This window comes from Poecilia mexicana, unplaced genomic scaffold (genome assembly GCF_051168715.1).
Source record: "Poecilia mexicana isolate PSO_F unplaced genomic scaffold, ASM5116871v1 scaffold_14, whole genome shotgun sequence".
Classification (NCBI taxonomy): Eukaryota; Metazoa; Chordata; class Actinopteri; order Cyprinodontiformes; family Poeciliidae; genus Poecilia; species Poecilia mexicana.
In genome coordinates, this window is record NW_028263383.1 from 10793082 (window position 1) to 10816598 (window position 23517).

General features: G+C 37.2%; 1 protein-coding gene across 2 annotated transcripts in view; it reads right to left on the minus strand.

The window, feature by feature from the left end:
• gabrg2 (gamma-aminobutyric acid type A receptor subunit gamma2) overlaps positions 1 to 19426 on the minus strand; it is a 41320-nt gene extending 21894 nt beyond the window's left edge. For both annotated transcript variants that reach the window (XM_014984265.2, XM_014984264.2), the window contains exons 1-6: positions 18874 to 19426; positions 10879 to 11018; positions 7765 to 7832; positions 6276 to 6496; positions 3531 to 3613; positions 1964 to 2101 (exon numbers count right to left, since the gene is read on the minus strand). In XM_014984265.2, the coding sequence (XP_014839751.2) occupies positions 1964 to 2101; positions 3531 to 3613; positions 6276 to 6496; positions 7765 to 7832; positions 10879 to 11018; positions 18874 to 18995 (772 nt within the window). In that variant the 5' untranslated portion in view covers positions 18996 to 19426. The remainder of the gene's footprint in view (positions 1 to 1963; positions 2102 to 3530; positions 3614 to 6275; positions 6497 to 7764; positions 7833 to 10878; positions 11019 to 18873) is intronic.
• Positions 19427 to 23517: the final 4091 nt, after the last annotated feature.

Sequence of the window (23517 nt, forward strand, 5' to 3'; positions counted from 1 at the left end):
TGTCCCAACTGACTGCTGTTTGAGACAGATGTTGTGTTCACAAATCTTGAAGCAGGTCAGTTCCCAAACTGACTAGAAAATGAGACAAGAGGTCTCTCAGCCACAGTCAAGGTTCTCTGCTCCAACAAGAGAGCAGATGGCAGTTTGTGAAAATAACAAACCAGATCAAAAGGAGAGAAACTGAGGACTGCAGTTTCTCAACACACGCTTATCACTTGTAGATTCCCCTTGTATGATCCCACATGAAACATGCTAGAGAACAGTGAAACAGACAAAGTGCAGAACATTGTCATTGTAACCCACTTACAGAGCACATGTGAAGCCAGACGAAATTCACAGTGGCATTTTTATTTTTTTTTTGCCTGTGTGCCTTAAGGTAACACTGTAATGACAGTGATTTGTGTGTTTTAGTTTCTGTTGTACCATTTAGTGGTACAGGGGGAGCTGTTTTTAAAATGTAGTGCATTTCCAGTCAATGACACCACCTAGCAATACAGTCAGCCTGTTTATCTGTCTTAGTTTTCAAACATTAGTTGCCATGTCTAATCCCCGTTGCTGGGATGCACTTTAGACATTTTAAGCACTCAAAGAAATTGTGGTTCAATGATGAAGACATTAGTTAAGTCCTAAACAAATGGGTTTTTTCACTTTGTCTATGTAATCTATGGGATCATCAATCAAAAAGCTAAAATATTTATAATGGTCAATTAGATTTAGAAAAAAGGATACTGTGGATTTAAAAAAAAAAACTTTTTGATGCATTTCTGTTGCAGTAAGCAATAAATCAATAAATGGCATGATAAAGTAAAAATGAGCTCGATAATTTCAATTCTTATGATGGTTTTTCACTTGTGTGTGGTTTTTAGTTGTGTTTTATGTGAGACATTTAAGATGTCTTCCAGTTCCAGAGGGAAGTGTTCTGTACAAATTAAAGTTCATTAGTCTGTGAGAGGGCAAACTTGCAGTATTATATACGAATCTCATATGACTGGAAAATGTTCTTAAAATAACAATATTAATCACAATAATTTTTGGGACATTTTATCATCCAGAAAAATTTGTTATTGTGCCAGACCTAACTTTTCCACACTAAATTAAAACTGCACAAAAACCTGCACTGAATTTTTAAATACTGATTACAATGAAAACAGTTTTAAAAATGTAACAATGTTATTAAAAAAAGGTTTTGCAAAGATTCCCAACAATCAAACCCCATTAAAGCATCTACTTGTTTGTGTCATTCATCTCAGGGAGGGACGTAGAAACTCGACTCTGCAGGAAGTTTATGTAGTTTGAAGCGTTAGGCTTCAAACTACATAAACTTTCTTTTCAAGTAAAATGTAATTGCTAATAAAAGCAGAACACTGCACCCTGTTAATAATCTTTTTAAAAATGAGCACACCACAAAAATCAGTGAAGGCTGCAAAATCATTATCCAGTACATTACTTTGCAACATCTCAAGTTGGTAAATATCAACATATTGCAATAATCATGCCAGCCTGGTTTTTTCCCATTCTCTGTCTAGGGAAGTCAGCCTACATCCATCACATCCTATGATATTATCCCTACTTCAGCCATTGATTACAAAACCCACTCCAGTTACACAGTGACTCCCCTCCACACTATGTTTTTATTATTTATTTTATTTTAATTCATAGCTGCATCCATTCTACTGTTTAAACAGACAATGGAATAAGGTCAACTGACTATAGAAAGAAATGCTTGCAGGAAAAACAAGACAGTTGGACCTAAAAGTGGCAAAAATGTCTCTTTTTCAGGCACAACTGTAAACCTATTGCTACCTTAACTGACAGGCAGAGCTGGGAGAGCATTGACCCCCTGCTGCCATGGGGGTATGAACACTTTTGATGAATCTGATGCTACAAAAGAGCACATGGATCCATCTTGTTCTTTTGTAATAAAGTATGCAGATACTCTTTTATTGAGAGTTGGGTTATATACCTGAAACTGTCCTGACGGTTTCAGTGGTGTTTCTCAGGCCAACGAAGGAGAATTGGTAAAGCCTCCATGAGCGAATGTCCCCAACCTCCACGGAGCTCCTTTTCCACCTGTACATAATTTCCTCCTTGGGGTAGCCATCTGAAGAGGACAGGACATTTGCACAGTCAGGGAGCGTTTCAAACTTAGAGTATTGTTTTTTCAAAGCTAACTACCAACAGTTTATCTGATGACTTTTTCCAGATAAGAAAAAAAAATGGCATCACTATTCACAGTTTGATTAGTTTAATTTTACTCATATCAACCAGAGGCAATGGTTGTCTAACTGAGGGATGTACTTCATGTTGAGAAGATATTTGCTCCACCTCTGAGGAAAACGTGTATTTTCCTTAAAAATACTGAGCTGATTTAGAAGTAGAAATTGCGTCATTGATCTCAGACCATGGGTGAGTGGGCTTTCAGTAATTTCATTCTACACTGCACACTCTGCAGACACTCTAATGAAAATACTAATCTTACTTGTCTAAAACAGATTCACTTAACTGAGCAATTGGATTATCATAATCAAGTCATGTGAGTATCGAATTTCTGTGCGGTTTGGAAAAACAAACTGACCAAAGAAGGCATTGGCTTTTCTCAATGTTCTCCAGCGCAGTGGTGTAACATCTCTGCAGACGGTCAAAGTCTAGAGATGAGCTGTGGTTTGAATTATGCAGGTGAACTCCTTTAGAGCAAGCCTAAGTGCTCTCAGACATCCAATAATGTTGGTCTTCAAAGTAACACATCATCGCAGACCAAGGAAGCAGTCTGCTGTTTTGCTTCTAATGCATCTGGGAGATATTATACATTCAGTCTCCTTCTGGGAAGTTGAAACAAGGAGGATGCAAAGTTCTCAATGACAGTAGTTTAACTTTATTTCAGTCCACTACAGGTAAATATACTGAAAGGTATTTTCTTCTCATTTGAAACAAAATTTCTGCCAGATAGCCTGATAACATTTGACTAGTCTTAATCATTGCAAAAAGCATGCAATGACTAAGCTTTGCTGCTTTTTGACATGTGATGCGGAAATTTTCCCTGTGATAAATAGCTGCACGTTTCTCTGCTTGCAACATCTGAGACTGAGCTTCTGTGGTGGATGTCAAACAACTTTCAAAGCAGTGGAAAAAATCCATAGCTCTCATTCAATTTAAATGAATTCACATGCTGCAGTTTTAGCCTTGCTAACCTCTCCAGCTTCGCTTTCTTCTGCTCTAGAGACATTCAAGCCGGATTCTTCCTGGAGAACATCCAATAGTATCTGGATGCTAAGTATTTTGAGCTCCTGTTACTTTTTGACAAGATTCCAAGGTTAAAAAAAGTCTCAGAAAATATTCAAAAGTGCATAAAAGCCAATCAACAGCGATGTTGGTGGATGACAAGAAAAAAAAAATATTCTGACCATTTTAAGAATTTGAACACATATTGTGCCAATTTGCACGGAAATATTTCCCTACAGTCTATCACTATGCACATAATAAAACAGGAAAGAAAAGGAAGCTGTAAAGTAGTAGTGCATTAGTAAACTTACAGCTTGAAAACTCCAGGGGACAGGAGTGCTCATCCATTGGGAAGTTATTTAACTTAAGCTGGCACTCAGCATCAATGGTTAACCTGCAGAAACAAAACATTTGCATTCACCATGCCTAAAATATACTAGAAAGACTGAACTTAATGTTTAAATACTTAATAAACACATAGTCAATTAATTTAACTAACAACAAAATACCCTTTTTCCTAATGATGCTACAAATTAGAAAGTAGGATTTTGCTAAATTAAATTAGACAGAAAACATTTTTCTCTTTTCTTCCATCCTTGAGGAAGTTTAACAGCAAAGTCATTAAACTTCTGCTTAATGGGAGAATGACCTTAAATTGCTTCACCCATCCATGCATTTGCTATTGTCATGTATCATTGTGCTTGGAATCACAGCAGCCATCCTAATTAACCAGTGCTTAAGTTCTGAGTTCCCTAACAAATTAATGAGGTGGAGGACTAGTGTTCTGCTCAGGAGGACATCCATCATAGCTTGATTGAGTCCAGAAGACTTTGCTTTCTCTCTTTTATCACAGGTAATGCATTGTTGTGCAAGTGTCTGCAAAAGTGACAATATAACAAGGTACTATCTGTCACTTTATGAATGTATGACACAGATTCATATATTTATTTTTTTACTCTGAAGCATAATAGTCTTATACTGATAACAAAAATAAATTAATAAATAATTATTATATTGAATTATTATAAGCAATTTAAAAAGGGAGTAAATTATATTTTTGTCATGATCCGTGTTTCTGTGTTTATATTAAGGTTTTTCTGTGTTCAGTTTCTGTCCTGAGTCTCTGTTGTTTCTGCGTCTTCCCCGTTGATTGTTCCCCAGGTGTGTCTCGTTCCTGCGTATTTAGTCCCACCTGTTGTCTTTGTCTCTTGTCGGATCCTCGCCGTTTGTCATTTGTTGTCTGTCGTCTGCCTGCCTGCCATCACAGTCGTACTGTAAAGTCCTGTGTTCGTTTAGCTCTCTTTTTCAGTCCTCAGTTTTTCAGTTGCTAACAGTAATTAGCTGTGTGCTAACTCTCTGCCGTGCCGCCTGTGTTGGAGCTCTCTTTATTAAATCATCATCATCATCATCATCTGGGTCAGCGTTCATTCTCACCACCACCAACCACACCGTCCATGACAATCTTGCCATAGCGGTAGGCTGGTTTGAATAGTTTTTTCTCAGTGTTGACTCAAGTTATTTTCCTCTGATATCTAAAGTTGATTATTTAGAGATCTGAAACACAATGTGTGACACAAATAACCAAACAGAAGGACCATGTAAGGTTTTAACAGCACGGCTATATTCAGCTGCTCACTTTGCTCTCTTCAGATAAGTTACCGCTGGCCTGGCGTTTTGTTCAGCGGTGATACCTTCCTGGAGGGCGGCATTGGCAGGGTTACTGTTGCCAATAACTTTATGTTATTGTTTTGTGGATGATACACTTGGCTCCGTCTCTCATTGTTTAGCAGTCTCTCTCCAAGACACAACAATTGAGGGAACTATGGCTGTGACTAACTCTGTTATGTACTCTGTTTTTCATAGCATAGATCTGGCTCAGACCTGATGTAATTAGATGTGTTCCTCTCCTGGATGAAGTCACCAAAAGAGCCACTGCTGCCATTAACTTTTTAAGTTTTGTTTAGCAGATGGCACTGCAGATGGTAACTCACACTGAACCAGGTTCTGTTGCAGGTTTTTTCTTTTAAAAAGGACAGTTCTCTTCTCCACTAAAGCTATATGTATGCTCACTATGAGGAATTACTGTAAAATCAATTACTAATAATCAACTATCCAATATCGCAATAGCTATTCTTGCAGGAAAAGTGATTTTATCTGGAGAATTGCACCCAATTGTCTAGTAATGATTCATTGTTATAACAATTAAGATTATTTTTCTTTTAAATGTATTAGTTTTTTCACAATTGTGCTGGCAATATATGCATATATATGTGTATTTCCATTTCAACTTATTCATCTACTTGAAATACAAAGGCACAAAGTGTGTCTTTAGCATTTGCTCTCTTAACTTTAAGTTTTCTGAATGTATTTTATGTTTTCGATGGATTACAAACTCCACTGCTCCATTCACACAATGCACCATAAATCTAAACTTGTTGTGATTACATAATTCATTAATGAGTGGACAATGTGAATGCAGCCATAGCAATAAATTCACAGGAAAATAATTGAGGCTGCTATGTGTGACAAGTTTATTAAGAAAAACTGACAGGAGTCCTGCTGAGCAGATAATAACTAGAACAATCTCTAATTCATATGAGCACAGAGCTATTCTGGACTTTAATAGGCTTCAGCATCATTGTTGGTTTACATGGACTAAGGACTCAAAGTTGGCAACTAAACTTGCAGAACTGTTTGAACAACAGGCCTCTGCCGTCTGAGAAGTAATTTTAGCCCCTGGTGTCGCCTGATTTACAACAAACTACGTCACAAGCAGACAATAGTAAAGTCCTTGTGTAGGATTGATTTTGAAATGATCAAGAAACAAAATGACACTCTTTCCTAACATGATTCATTGATTGCGTATTTTTTGTCGCACAATTAGGATTTATAAATCAAAAGTAAAAGAAAACATAAGAAAAACTGACGGGCGTTTTCTGAAACATTAGTTGCAACTCAAATGTTATTCACTTTCAACTCTTCCAATCTTTATTGGGATAAATTGTTAGTCTATGATGAATCTATAAAATCTTAACATGTCAACACTGTTGCCTTGCCTGAGTGTGTAGAGTATTCTTCCATCATTCCAGATCCTGAGCATACGATTGGGTGTGGTGATCCAGTGGGCATCAGCTTTCTTTGAATTCCGAAAGAAAGTGTCTGGGATCCAGATCTTCCCAACCATGTTGCTGTTGAGACGAAGAACCTTCATCGTGCTGTTGAATTTTAACCTCCTGTCGTACCAGGTCTGAGCAAAAAATATGTCGATGGTGTATTCCTGACATAAACAAAAAATATGTTTAAGCTCCATTTATCAAGTACATTTGCAACAAGCTATTTTATGTATTTGTGCACTTTCTCCAGGCCATCCACATTCAGACAGCAGGAGTGCTGGAGTAAGTAAAAAGAAACAAACGAAAAAAAGACTAGATGAGCCCAGAGGTTCAGAGGGAAGCACAAAAGGAGTGGAAAAATAGAGATTTGTGTGCAAGAGGACATTGGAGTATTAACTTTCTAACAAAGATTTCTAAAAATATAAAGTCAAAGTCCATGCTAAAGGATTCTAACAGAAACTTGAATATACTAACCAGACAAAATTATTCTTTTCTTTCACAAAGCACAGACAGACAGCTGAAAACAGTAATGACAGAAAGTCTGAATAAACCTCAGATTTTTTTAGGACTCAGTCATGCATGTGGGAATGTTTGAAGGATAATAGTTTTTTTTTTTTTGTTCAAACTGTTGGAATCATACAAGAGCAGAAAAGCTCTGCCAAACTCCCACAGCCATCCAATCTTAATTCCTGATACTCAGTATTCAAACATCAACCTCTTTCTCTTCAACAGTTCAGCCAGTCCCTCCTCCTTTTGATTCCTAGATCAAAATTAACAAATCAAAATTGACCGCTACAGATGCATACGCCCACACCATCCATCTTCTCTCCTCTTCAGAAAAATTACATGCCGCGTTTGTCATGTCATTGTGGGAACGTACATTCCCAATAGCATGCATTACACGTGAATGTTAAGCCATCAGTCAACCTTTCATGTGAGTAGACTGTTCTCTTCTTACACACACACACACACACACACACACACACACACACACACACACACACACACACACACACACACACACACACACACACACACACACACACACACACACACACACACACACACACACACACACACCATGCCTTCAATGTGCTTGTATTGTGACTCCCAAATGCTAAATCAAACACTCATTTTCTAACTGATCATATCAATGTATGGGTGGGTCTTGAAGTTAACACTTAGTTAAATGAAACACCATCAGCATCATAAACTATGGACAGAAATCAATTAATTTGACCCAAAAGAAAGTAATTTAGAACCAGATCTTGTTAAGGATGAACTGGCAGAACACCCGACACAACAGCCTCAAGCTTTACACCTGCGCCAACACAGCGCCTGTGACAGACTTCTTTATGAATGACAAATAAAGGTTCTGGGACACTTTTCATCTGATGGTGACCAATTTGCATACTATTCCTTTCCCACTTACCATATTGATGGCATTGACTGGGCCGATGCTGTTGACAAACATGTCGGTGTGGATCACTGTCGGCTTGACTGCAGAGAAGAATAGAAAACTAGAGTATAAGATTTGGCTGCCGTTAAAAAAGTTACACAAGTACCTTGAACACATGTACAACAGTTATTCTATCTATCTATCTATCTATCTATCTATCTATCTATCTATCTATCTATCTATCTATGTTTCTGCCTAAATCTGGCCAGACAGTTTTCTATGCAGCTTTTGTTTCTTTTAAAGAGTAATTTAAGACCAGGCTCTATTGACTTGTAACATTAGTAATGTGTGTCCTTCCTAACATTTATGTTTTAAATATTCCACCTTTCCACCAGGTTTTCCAAAGTCTTTGGGTTAGCCTGGGTCAGAGGCTGCATGGCCATAACATATGGATCATGACTGAAAGAACAAGGTTCTGGATGCAAGTGACTGATCTGAGCTTGAAGACTTCTATCAGCCAAGAGGATCAGTTTATTTTCTAAAGTAACATTCTTTTAAATACTGATATGAATTTGTATCATGAATTGAGAATTAGTTTTGATCAGATTTGATCTCTGCCCAAATAACTTCAGTTTTCATCCAAACAGCACTCTCCAGAGACATTAAATCACAATGGACTTCAAAAGAGAAGCACAATCAGCAACTATTCTTAATTTACAGCAGTCCACGGAATAGAGGTAAAACTTCTCTGACTAAATATGGCTCGTTAGTATAGTTGCTGGCTCAGACACCAGTAGAGCCGGCTAATTATTTCCCCTGTGGGAATGTGTAAGTTGTAGCAACTGAGAAAGACCGGCACTGAGAGAAAGAGATCATAGCATGTTTTGAAGATGACAGTAAAGACAGTGGCTGCCAGCTGCCCAGTAAGCAGATGAATGTATGTCATGTTTTCTCCACAGTGACAAAAAAACACTTACTCTAGTCCCAATGACCAAGTATGAACAATGAGATTGAATGATTGCATCTAAATAATGAGTGATTCATCTGCTGCGACTTGAACACAATGTTTCACAACCTCCTCCTGGTTCACATAGACCTGAATTGCACACCAGCTTGTGCGTTATCCAATGTCTCTTGCTGCAGAGGCTAATATCATCAAGTTTGGACTTTTGTCTCCTGCTGTTTTAATGTTCATCTTGAGATTGGATCTGTCCTCTGCTGCCACACTGGAGACTGGAATTTCAAGCACCCCTTCAGCCAAAGTTTTGAAATCAGGGAATATTTATCTAACTGAAGTGATCAGAAGTACCTCTACTCTGTGTGTAAAATTAAAAAATGTCTGTATGTCTGCACCAAGTTGTCGAGTCACAAACAAGCTTGTGATAAAAGCACAGAACATATGTAGGTAAGACATAATTAGAGAAATAAAGGTTTCATAGTGCTAGAAAAGGTTGGAAATTATTTCAGCAGAAATGCATAATTTACAGGGGAAAAAAAACAACATACAGTAGATTGACAGAGCTTTATCATTACAGGATGGTGTGTGACAGCTTCTGTCTTTAGCCAGATTTCCCAGGAATGCTGCCTCATGAATCAAGCATTCAGGGATACTGAGCATCTCCCAGTACTGCTCTCACAGATGGATGTGATAGGCACGTGCAGACAAGCAAGTCCTCCTCAGCTGTCTGTCAAAGTGAAGAGAGAGAGCAACTTGTCTGCAGCCTTACAGGACCATGATGAACAGCTTCCCTCACCGTAACACACGCATGAACATAGACACGGGTAAATGTTTTTATAAATAGCCAGGCTGCCTGTCACAGCTCAACACACAGTGGCATTGACTAATTATGGCATGTGGTAATTATGAATTAGTTCATTTGAATTTGGAATCTTGTTTAATTTCTGGAGCTTGAACAAACAGAAGACACCTACAGTACTTGACCACAGCTGATGAGCAACGTGTCTGTGGGCTTGCAGGACCATGATGAACTGATTCTTTGTTCTCCATGGTTCTGAATTTTAACTTGAGGATAGTTAAAATTCAAGAACTTCAAGTTTTCAGAACAAACTTGATTTGGAAGCTGTTTGATTTGTTAGGCAACCGTATTACTAAAACAAACTGATTGGACAGCATCTCACAGCATATGTTGAAGTGCTGGAGATCATCATTCCAGATGTCAGAATAGGCACATATGCTCTCAACCATCCAGCCCCGCCTTTCCCCTGGCGTCACAGGCCCGAAAGGAAGGCACACAGTCACATGTGGATTATTTTGCTTTCAACCTCCTGGGCAGGAAAGAGGACTTTCTAAAACCTTCAAATGATGAGCTAGAAAGTTTAAGATCAGTTGTGTGCTTAGTCAAAACTGAGATGTGTCATTTCCTTTGTCATCCAACTCCTCCAGAAGTCCACTAAAGCCAATACGGTGAACGTCGATGAGTGGTTTCCCTTTGGTCTTTAAAACTTAATGATGCCGCTGACTCTGCCGGAGCAGGGCGGCTGTGTACCAGCTTGCCTGCTGGACCAGAAAGAGTTTTTCCAATTGATTGTTTTGCTTTTTGCCAGTCTGCCAAGCATTGCCCCACACGTGTCTGGGCTTGGTAGTTAGATAAAATTATTTAGCCATTTTTCTTTTATATGTTGGTTAATGCTTCTCACTGAAGAGTTGCTGATTGTATGCTGTGTGATTGTTGTCACACGTTTGGAGGATTCACTGGTCTCTCTTAGCCTTGAAGCTATATTTTTGGTATTAGAAATCTGTTCATGTTTGTGTCTTTTTCTCAGTGCATAATAATTAATCTTTCAACTGCAAAATTTGGCTCTTTTGTTAATAAATTTTCAGACAAGTATGTCTGTGATCATTCTGTGTCTGTGTGAGGAGTGTTTACTGTTCAGTAGCATTGAATTCATTCTTTCATGGGTGCCTGGCATCTTTGGCTAATGATGCAGTGATCTAGTGGTACCCCAATTAATAATTTCATTAATAATAAATTTACTTATCATCGTCATTAATAATCACATAAACAAAATATTGATTCAATTTATGATTTCTAAAATATTTATCCTTTTTTCTGCTTATGCTTGATTACAGACTGACTAATTGCATTAGCTGTGAAAATAAGAGAGAGAGAGAAAAACACTCCATACCTCCAATGTCAGGTCTGAGCTTGTTATCGTAGCCATCTAGTAGGCTGTTTAGGATGTGTGTTACATCACTGTCATACACTTTGGGAGTCAGCACCCACGTCTTGTTAGACACCTCATCATCATCATCATTCTGGAGGGAGCTGCAGGGAAGAGAGAAGGAAAAGTACACGGAACTGGTGAATGCTTTAAAAAGGCAAGCAGGCATAAATCTTTCCTGCCAACAGCCGTCACCATCTTCAATAACTCTTTGAAGAATCTAGATTGATGAGTGACAACATTTAATTTCCCCTTGGGATTAATAAAGTATTTTGGAATATGAAATTGTCTTCAGCCAAAGTGTAAAAAGAAAAAAAAAACTCAGTCAAAATGAAAATCATCATTGAAATCCCTTTACCGTTTTTATTTTATCCTGTGGAACTAAGTTTATAAAATGCTGCAGTAATGTTCTGCAGGTACAGAATATCTGGGTTTCCTTGTGGTGTCTGTTGTCTCGATCCTTTAAAACAAGACAGAAACGTGGGAGCACAAAGCAATCACTGACACAATACTCATAAACATGAATGTTCTTCATTTTATATCTGCCTTTAGCATATGCTGGACATGGTACGTTATACCTTTACTATATTTTAACAATTTTCTTTGCTCTTCTGTAACCTTTGTGCACTTTTTGTCTATCACAATTCATACCCTGGTAAAGTAATCAAAATTTAAATTTAATTTGTTTAAGACCGTGAATGGGGTTCCACAAGGTCCCGCACCGAGGCCTAAGATGTTTGTGCATCAGTAACTTTGGAAATTAATTCAATTCAGTTTATTTATACAGCACCAATTCAAAACAAATGTTGTTTCAAGGCACTTTACAAAATAATACTTTATATATATATATATATATATATAAATATATATATATATATATAGTACCTTAAATCGGTTTGAAAGGCTGATGGTTAAAGTGCAAGTAAAAATTTAAAAAAGAGCTCAGTTTGGGCCTATGCTTAATGATTGGATGGTTTTTTCACTAAATTTAGTGAAAAGTTATAACATTTGTTCCCAAAGTGAAAAGTAACAAAACACCTTTTACGGAAGACTGATTAAATATTAACATTGGGTCACAACTTCAACAAATTAATCATATATAGGTAGTCATTATCTTATTATGGAAGTGACCTGATGGAGAATCTGTTTTCTTCCAAGCAGATGGTCAAAATCATTCACTAAACTATGACATACTTTAGCATCTCCAGGGACAGAGGCATTTTTAGAGCTTCTTTTTTGGCTTGACTTCCAACAGCACCAAGCTATCTGATCAGCTTATGTAACCCCCTTTTTACACCTCTAAGATCAGGTTGTGATTTTATAAGGAAGGACAACTGTCAAAAATAATATTAAAAAATATAACATCAACATGTCAACTTTTTTTTTTGCAAAACTTGCTGTTATTTTAAAAGCCATTACACAATAATGTGCTGTAATAAAAAAAAGAGGCTAAATGCAACTGAAATATTTCAGCTGCAATTAGTTGTGTCTACTTCTACTCTTTAAGTCAAATAAATCTTGCAAATTTTACATCAGAATTTAGAAAAAAAAAAAATTTTGCCAGCTTGTCTCTTGTTAAATCAACTTAATGAACTTTAGTTTCTAAGTTAAAATAAAAACAAACTTCTAATTGACTTTAATTAGAGTGGTAAGTAAATTTCTATCTTCAGGTCAAACCACCTGAAAATAGGTGGTCAAACCTGACCTATCATTATTAGGTCATAATGATATAACCTAATATCATATCATTAATGAGTCGTCAATAAGTCTTAGCAAAAAGATAAACTTAAACCTTAATAAATAAATAAATTAATTAATACAACTTTTCTACCTCCCACAACAACTCCCAGAGTGGATTTTAATTTGCAGCCAAAACTTTTGGCAAGGACAAAAATGTTCTGCTTTGCAGCTCTAATACTTTTAGATATTTTGACATGTCTCCATGGTATGAAAAAAAATATTGAACAGATTTTAAAAAGGTTCAAAGGCTATTATAAGCAAATAAGCAAACTATATGTGAAAAATTTATTTTAAAATATATGAAGAATCTTCTTCATACATTTAGTAATTTCTTACCCCATGCTAGATAATCCATGAACTGCTATAGCATTAAGTTAATGACATTGTTTTTGTTTATTAACCTGTTGTTAAGAATAGATAACATTTCCTTTACAGAGTTAAGATCTCTCAACGCTCCTGACTCAAGTAACTAAATATCATTCTTTTGATCTATATTCTTCTACATTGTGAGAGAGTGGCTCATCAATACACAAATCACCAAAATACAACACTGTGTGTCACACTCTTAGATAAGAAGCAACCCTACACACGTACTGTATCATGATGCTTTACTATTCGTAAGACTCGGCTGATGGTAGCATTCACATTTTTCTCTCTGAATTATTGATTTTCCAGGTGTTGCAAACAGGAAGATAAAGGATTTATCAGATAAAAGGAAGTACACCAATTTTTTGTTGTCCATCTTTGGGTTTCCTTAAGACTTTTTACAGAGGGAGCTTTCCTCCTTTGCTCTGGTTGGTGTTTATATCGCACCACAATGCTGCATATCAGACGCTGAGAATCATCTCACTGACCTGATAGCCAACGACAAGAAAAAACACCCAGACTCTTTCATCTCTGTTGTTGGGAATTTCCATAAAGCAAATATTTCAAATGAATTCTAAAATAAAGACAGCATATTATCTGTCGCACAAAAGATTTAAGCACACTAAGAATCTGACCACTGAGCAACAATAAACCACAGTTAACTCTGCATCTGAGGAAAATGAACAGGCTTATTTAAGTGAGCGTAAACAGGCAGACAGAGGAGACAGACAGGGACAGACAGGGAAGCAAGAGGGAAAAAATATCTGCAGTTTTTCAAAGTAGCTGGATTTTTTAATATTCATGTTGAATGGCATCTCTCTATGGAAATATTCCCAACATAACCGGATCAAAGGACAAGCCATGTGTTCTCCACTGCAGACAGAAATGAGGGTCTGCCTACTAATTTGATACCTGAAGTTACACAGAGAGAAAAAGAGCACTGAGCAATATGAACGCAAGTTTGAGCTGCATGTGTGTATTTGTGTTTATAAATATGAATATGTAAGCCAGTGATTTTGTTTGCAGAGATAAAAATGAGAACAATGTAGTTGGATCATGGCAACAAACAGCTCTATGACGACCACTTCACAGCATTCAGCAGTTCTGGCTTCACTTTGTCAGGAACAATATAACAAACCAGGTTTGTTCTATTGCTAAACTTTCTTTTAGCAAGTCTAACCACACTTAGAAGGAAAGACAACCCAAATAGTGTATTAGTGAATCAAATTGTAGCAACATACAGCATTTTGGTATTTAGACTTGGTAATAAAGACATACCAGTGATCAAACCATGCATTAGAATCACAAAACAAAGAGCTTTACAATATCTTGAATGTTAGCTTGTAGCTAACACTACACTTCTCTGGGTGAGAGATGAGTTGTCCTGATAATTTTAGAAACTTTCATGTTGAACCATCACTCAAGTTTACAAATAATAAACTGTAAACTTTATTATCTGTAAACCCAAAGAAGAGGAATAAAATAAATCCAGTGAGTGGCAGTCGTTTGGTAATAGTAGCTCAAATAACTACTTATTACAACCAAGGTATGAAAAATATCCCTGATGAACACAACAGAAAACTTCACTTAGTGTCACTCCCATGGGTTAAGAGCAAGAAAATTAGGTTACGGTTGTCACAAATTCATCAAACTTGGACAATAACAAACTGGTAAAAGTTGTCTTGGTTCTGGGAATCTTGATTTGGACTGGTACATTCATGGTGAGATCAGAATCTGGGTTAAATAACATGAAAACACATCTCTGTCCTGTCTGGTTTTCTATAGTATGGGCTGCTTCTGGTGGTGTAAAGTTATGGGAGACATTTTCTTGACACACTTCAGGCCACTTAGTAGCGACTGAATGTTGTTTAAATGCCGCAATCTACCTGGGTATCCAAACTGGTGATGTAAATCCCTTTAAAACCACAGTGTACCAATCTTCTATAAGCTATTTTCTTCATATTAGTGGATCTTATTACAAAGCTCAAATAATCTCAGATTGGTTTCTTGATCACAGCAATGAGTTCACTGTACTCCAATGGCTTCTACAGTCACAAGAGTCCACTCCCAAAGAGACTTTTGAGATGCAGTTTAACAAGACACATGGATCAATGATGTGCAGCCAGCAACTGTACAATGCTATACTGACAAAAAGGACCAAAAATGTCCAGGAAATCTGCTTAACAACTTGTTCAATGTCTGATTAGTTAGTTCACAGTGATAAAAAGGTGTGTCTACTTAAATGGCCAGAGTGTATAACTTTGTAACTCTGCTCTATATCAGATATTATTTTTAGAGTTACCATATTTTTTAAAAAACCAAATCAAACAAATTTTACATCTACTTTTCTGCATCAGTGATTAAATATGTGTGACTTTAGATTAACCTCTCCCACACCTGTCTTCTATTTGACTTCAGAAAACATGGCTACATAACACAGTTTACCAAGCCTGAGCTGCCTTGTAGGGGGATCTGACACAAATCTGACTTTTCTACTGACAGTCAGTGGAAAAGTAGTTAGGTTGCCTCCATGTTACTCAACAGCAACACGGAGCCAACATTCACACATCTAAAATTAATATTTGCAGGTAAAAGCTAAAGCAAACTTAAACCAAACAAACACTAATTCTGCTCATCTCTATATTTTAATTTTTAGCTCAGATATCTATGCTGCCTCTTGTTCAATAATGAAAAATAAATGAAAATGACGACGTACTGCAGCTGTAACAACAACAGCTAGGGATGCACTGATATGATACTTATTTATTAATTTGGTCTATGTTTTAATGAATTTCCAGAGAAACATAAACGTTCACACACAACAAAATAGAGAACAAATGCAAAATAGCTCTATAAAAAGATATTTAGTAAGGTAACCAGCAGCCAGGCCCTGCAGTACATTGCAACAATTTGGTCAGAATTTTAAAAGTCTGTCACAATCATTTGAAGTTCATCTTTATGAATGTAAAAATATGTCCTAAGTGTGAAAAACGTCCCTATGTTTATTTGATTTGGAAGATCAGAATCTTCCCTAGGTTCAGCCAAATCTCACAAAAGCAACTACATTTAACTTGCTGCAGGGCTTCATGTCAGGAAAATGAAAATGGACTGACTAGGTGAATCGTCTTTGGAAAGGTTGCCAAAAGAAAACTCCAAGTCTCTGAAAAGCAGTGAAATTCCTATCGATAACTGACATACATCTGGAAATATGCCACAACAAGGCAACCTGGGGGACTCTGTGGTGTAGCAGGCATATAGTAAATGGAGGCTGGCTCCAGTCCTCAACGCAGCTGTTTCGGGTTTGATTCCCAACCGTGGGAATCAAACTCACTGCTTGTTGTCTCTTTTTATCTCTTGGGCATTCTTCTTGTCATGCTCTGAATAAACAAAAGCCACAAGTGCTGCAAAATATTCAAAACAAAGCAAAAGAACATCAAGGAAACAAGCTTTGACAAATTAGGCCAAGTTTGTGATATGTAGCCATAAGGCACAGCTTGGGCAAAACTCTGCTCAGCATATCAGCACAGATACCTCATACCAACTGCCAAGCAGGGTAGTGAATGGATGACAGTTGACACTTGTTTTGCTGCCACAGAACATAAAAACTTGCAACAGCTGAGTTAAACCAGAAACACTTTGCTGTACCTAAAAATTCTACAGTGTAATGTGAAGCAGTCTGCTTCACAGCTGAAGTTTGAAAATGAAAATAAGACGGCAGTGTAATGTTCAGGACTAACTTCCTTCTAAGGTCATATGAACATTTTAACAACCACCATTGTGCAATTAATTGTGTACATATCTTAAAAATGTATAAATAGCTAAAGTCAGAGATTTTTTCACAGTGAATAAACATACTCAAATTACACTTCTCCTTCAGAAAAACTACTATGCCATTCTGTTTTTGCACATCTTTAACAACAGAAGGCACTGTACATATGAACTGCAAACAATTGTCTGTGTGACAAAGCTCCTGATGATGCAATCACTCTGTTTCTCTGAAATATAATATAAAACAATATGATTACCTTGCAACTTTATCACCTAAAAATAGCCTTAAATAAATATATTAAAACACAAACAACATTTGGATATTTTATTGTAACACCTTTTCAACGTTGCCAATAACTGCTAACAGGACAAACCTTTAGACATTTACAGCAACATTAGCTTAGAAAAAAGCAGATCATATAAGTAACCTTGACCCACCCCTCAATCAAAGGTGGAGGTAAACAACATTTCTCATATATAATTTCCAGTTACATCAACTATGTAGCTATGTTCACTACGTCACTATTTCCTTCTTCCAACTAAGAATGAGTTGAAGCATCACACAGGAAAATAAAAAGTCAGTCACATGACTTCTTCAAGGCTGCGTTCCCATGACATCAATGTTTTCATGACCCACATCTCAATCAGTTGCTGATAAATGAAACAATGTCCAAACACATTTCCTGCATGTTGTTTGTTGGTTTTCTTTTAACCAGGATCAAGTAGCAGCTTTGATCTATATCTGGACCTGCACTGAGGTCCATGTATCATAATGCAGTCTGACATCAATGCACATCAGATGTTGGTGAGTCACAAAGTGGCATAGATCACACTGAAAGCATGCAGAGACCTTAGGAAATGCCTTATGTAAGAGCTTTCCTACATGAATCATAATTAACTTTATGAAAAAAAGGTAGGAAACAAACAACTGCTAATTAAATCATCTGCAGGGCCTTCATTGTCAAATTGAAATATATTTGATATAATGTGTGACTTTCATTTAAAAAATATCTTTCCCTATATGAATATTTTAGGTAAACTGGAAAAACCTTTGCTGTGATTTGCATTAACTATTGGTGTTTGAACTCTTGCACAATTTCATAAAAACAAACCTCAGATGTAAATGTGAAGAGTGTAGAGTTTACCCTGACGCATTATGAACACTAATTACGCACACAATTAGAAATAAACAGGCCTGACAAAGGAAGGGTTGGACAAGGAGCCCTGAGGTTGCGATTAACGTGATGGAGACTGATTTATCTGCCTCCATTTTTCACTCTTCAAGCAGCACAAGAGGAAATGATGGGAGGAGAAAAATATCAGCTGTTTTTTCCCTCTCTGCACATGGGAATGAACTAACTGGCACACAGCTTTTATTTTATAAAAAGAAAAATCACCCACACTTGAAATACAACTAAAATTGACACTAAAAATGTTGAGGATCACTCTTGGTGTGTCTGTGCCTTTCTCTTATGTTCTCTGTGTGGTTGTCTGCCATTTTGAAATTTTTTTTTATTTCAGATAAAAAATACAAAAGCTCTCAATAATGCCCAAGCTCTTAAATTAAGCTGACAGTTGTCCAATATTTCACCTGAGGCTTATCTGACACATGAGTTTATAAAGGAAGCTTTGACTCCTGAAATAGACCTGATCCTTGAAGAGAGCTTATGTAGCTTTAGCTTCCCCCAACTTAGCCTGCCACTATGCTATTTCTAACCGGAGACATACTGAGAGAGAATCTGCAGGAGACATCTCACCATAAGATTAAACAGCAGCAAATCTTACACTCAGTATGGATGTTTCTGACGTTGTTTTCAGTAAATAGAAAGAATTCAATCGATGTATTGATGAGGTTATTAAAGCTCGTTTAGTTTCAAGCCACAGGTATATGAAAGTAAACATTAAAATACCCACCGGGTTTATTCCCTATCAAGATTTTCATCGCTTGAAATCCGTAAATAGCAGGGTGGTATTAAATGGGAGGAGGCATGCATTGCTATGTGCAGTTAGAACAAGAAATATGCAGATCCACAGAGCCGACATAGATTCACGATATGAAGGGAAATGTGCATTTTAATAGCTTACCTTTGAGATAGACTAAAGACAATAAACACCCAGAGTAACCGCTTCAGTGGGAGGGAAGGCTTCGCCATTGCTATTGAGCATCTAGAGGTTGCCTTCGGTGAAGCCGTCATCACCATCTTCATTTCCTCTTTTCTGCAGATGGACGTCTCCGTCTATTTACTGTTTCCTCTTAGCGATACATTACGTACGCTGGCAGTAGCGGCTCTGCGATTTTAAACCCAAGACGGACGAAACGACGTGACTCGAAGTGCGAGCAGGCAGAACTAAATCGATGCGAGTCGGGAAGCTCGGCTCGGTGCAGCTCGTCTGTTTTTTTTTTGTTTTTTTTGTGTGTGTCTGTGTCCCGTACGACAGCCTAGAAGGGGCCTACGGACCTACCACAGAGGACGAAGCCTCGAGTGACAAAACACTCGGCGAGCACTGGAGAAAAGCTTGGAACCTCAGAATGAATGCAGATTAACGCTGGGGTCAGAAAGGAACTGATGCACGTTGCTGCAGCACAGATCAACACATGCGCGGTCTCAGAAAGCGGAAGTATATATATATATATATATATATATATATATATATATATATATATATATATATATATATATATATATATGATTTTAGGTGTACTGATTTTTAATCGCAGCTCAGCACCATGGATAGCTCCACAGACAGGCAGTTGGGTTTTATTTACTAACTAATCTGTTCTGGTGCTGCGGTGAAATGTACATATGAGCTTAAATGGTATCCAATTCCTAATTTTGGTATTGATTAGATAACAGCATTCACAGTTTTGTATTTCTGGAGATTTCTGTTTACTTTTCCAGATGCGTAATTGTGAGGTCAGACACTAATGCTGGACGAGAAAGCCTGGTTTAAAGTCTCTGCTCTAATTTCTCCCACTGGTGTTCTTTGAGGGTTGGCTCTGGACTCTCTGCACACCAGTCAAGTTCCTCCACACCAGACTTGCTCATCCATGTCTTTGTGATGGCGTCCATTCATGTTAGAAAAGGAAGGGACGACCAGCAAAGTGTTGACATGAACATGGAAGTATAAAATATTACACTATCCTTTGCTATGCTGAAGCAGGAGTAGCTCTACTAACTTCAGTTTACAAATAGGATTTACACTGAATGAGTAAGATGCTGCAAAAATGTTTTATGGTATATGCTTTTTTTGCAGTCTTTTTTAAAAAGCGTTTCAAGGAGCATAGTATTTTAAGTACAGTTGAAGTGATCTGATCATAAATGTGGCAATAGGAATTGGATGTGCTTTGTGAAGTGCCTCAAGATAACATCTGTTGTGAATTGACACTAGAAATTAACTGAACTGAACTGAAATAAAACACTTATTCCTGGCTGAAGAGCTAGTTGAGGGGTGTCAAATCAAAACTCAGAGCCGGTTGTGCCAGCATGTATTAATAAAGTCCAAAAATAAACCCTGCTAAAATATTAATAAGTAGCTGTCTCTGCATTCAACAAGTACTTCTTAAAATTAAATATTTTTGAACATCTTTTCACATTAATGAAATTTGGCAGAATACAGATAAAAACATTTGATTTGGTTTGATTGATAATAATGTATAAGCACACCTCTTATCTTGAAGGTTTTACTTATGTAAGCGAGTCTAGAGGGCAACATTAAAAGCTATGGCTGGTTGGACTTTTCCCATTACTCTTTCTTACACTGGAATAATATTTTCTTTAAGTAAATTGTATTCAGTTGCCAGGGAAAGCAATGTGTTGATTGGGACATGGTTAGCTCATGGATGGATATATAATGAGATTATCATTCAGCCATTCAGCACTGCAACTAAACAAAATTGAATAACTGACTGTTAATGGCATAAAATGTAATAAAATTTAAACAAACAGCAAAATTTAAATGAAAGCCCATTAAATGTGTTCGGGGTTTTGACATTCATAATCACATAGATTACATTACAGCCAATAAAGACAGTGTGTCTATAAATGATAGTTTGATGACTTTTCTTTTTAGAAGATTCACTATGATCTCATCCTTATTGGCACCCATATCCTCTCCACACAAAGTCATATGTGTGAGTTGGGCAGCCATGATATCTTGTGTCATCTTTAGATAATAGCTGGGGGAGGTACAGTCTTCCTTAATGGCAATGCTGAATGCACAGATGCCCAGTTCCACTATCATTCCAGCTTTACAACCCACACATATGGCATTACAGCCTCACTCTGTTAGCATCAAGCTGTGGGAGCAGAATGATCTCTCGAATCCGCTATTGGATATGAAGAACAGTCTGGCATTCTGTCCAAAGTGATGTAATGTCAGGAGCAAACGCGCAGTACATTCCAAGACAGGTTAGTGGGAAGCTATCACTGAACCATCACAACACAAATAAATGTGAAAATAACTTTTTAATTATGCAAAATATCCAGGATGAAGTGGTGTGTTTTATTTATTGAACCTGGCAAACACACATCAGATTTTTCTTAAAGCTTTTGGATGTGAACATGAGAAAGCACTCTCTATGGTGTGATATTCCTCAAAAATAAAACTGATATCTAAAATAGAGCCTGACCTGAAAGTGCCACGTCTATTTTGCTGTAAGTCAACTTTCAAAAGCCTTTTTATACTGCCAGTTGGTTTGTAGTGCAATTTATCAGACTTCCATAAGAAAGGACTCCTTAACTACTTGAGTGTCCAGCTGTCATTTGGTGCTCTCTGATGATAATGAGACTCCCATGAAGGGGGACATAAAGCATTTCTTGTCTTGTTGAAATCTGCTTTTACCTTCTTCACTCATGCATTGATGTAGTTCAGATACAGATACATTTGATCTATTCATTAAAAAAAAGGTTTATTATAAACACAATCATAGTTACCTAATAACTACAAACTATGGTTAGAATAGGTATTTTGTGTTTACTTTTAGTTGGTCTCAGCAAAATAAGTGATTTTTGGTCAAATGGAAGCAGTTTTTACCTTCTATGCACCACAAATCTGAAATAAACTCCCAGAAAATTGCAAAACAGCTGAAACATTAAGAGCCTTCTGTCTATCTATCTATCTATCTATCTATCTATCTATCTATCTATCTATCTATCTATCTATCTATCTATCTATCTATCTATCTATCTATCTATCTATCTATCTATCTATCTATCTATCTATCTATCTATCTATCTATCTATCTATCTGATGCCCTAAAGCACATGTGTCAAACTCAAGGCCCGCGGGCCACATGTGGCCCACCATGTCATTATATGTGACCCGCCCAGCATTTTATATGCTGATAATTGACTTAAAATAGGTTTTGAGCACGAATTGACTACAAACTACATCTCCCACAATGCATTCCGATTGTTACCAGCCAATATTACGGCTTCTCGCCACTAGAGAGCAGCAGAGTCACCTCAAGCTGCGTATTTATTTTCCCAGCGAATAAAACTGAGACATCGGCAGGTCGCGCTAGACTTTTTTTGTTATCCGTTATCTTGACCGACAACATAAAAAAAAAACAAACAAAAAAACGTCATGTACTATTTTTATCCGTGAAATTACAATCATATTAACATCGGCTATTTAGTAGCATTTTATGCGGTTTAGTTAATATTCACCGTGAGTCCAGATCCCATCACAGATTAAGCAGATACATGTATCTAAATTTTTCTCCGTAGTGACAAAAACCACTGACTGGCCCCAATAACTTATAATAAATTAAGCGACTTCACTTAAATTAGCATCACTTCACCCGCTGGGGTCTGAACGTACTTCCTCCTGGTTCCCATCTGCAGAAAAATCTGCGCTAATTCATCAGTCAGTTGGATCTGTCTGATCCAAACAGATCAACTAAACTCTGTCTGTGAGTGTTTTACCCTGTGCGGTCCGGATTATTTATTTATTTAGCTATTTATTTATTTTGCGTGGTTTCGCTTCTCCGAAACGGACAGATGTTACGTCTGCAGCTCCTCCAGAGCACCGCTCTCCTGGGTAACGTGAACCCAGAAGGCTCCATTTGTTAAATCCGCTGGATGAGTTACTTCCAGCGGTTTCTAAGTCATCGCAGCGGCGGAGCCTCCTCCGCAGTGGTTGAGCAGCGGACTGCGCATGTTACAGTCTAATTAACTTCTGCTCATCATTTATTTCCTCAAGATAAACTGCCGGCTCCTCAAATGGATTAACACAACGTTGATTTCTCTTTAATTTTCTCTGATAAGTAATGGAGACTTGAATTCAACCAAAGGTTTGAATTGCGCTTCCTAACCATTTTTTATTTGTAAGTATTGATTTTAGTTTTTAGCCAAGACTCTGTCTCTGCTAATGACATCTTCAATAAATTTTTTGATCCCAGGCTTACTTTATGGACTGAACAGACACCATTATACATTTTGTAAGTACTGATTTTATTTTTGAACCCTTATTTATTTTGAAGTGTTGATTTTGTTTTTGAAACCTTATTTATTTTGAAGTGTTGATTTTATTTTTGAAACCTCATTTATTTTGAAGTGTTGATTGTGTGAAGGACTTTAGACATGAATTGCCCCATACGGGGTTTGAACCGACGACCTCAGGATTACCAGCACGGTGCTCTAACCTGCTGAGCTAACTCACTTACCTTACAAACTGTTGAGTTTCCATGGATTTAAGAAGAACTTACATGATCTTACCACAATGAAG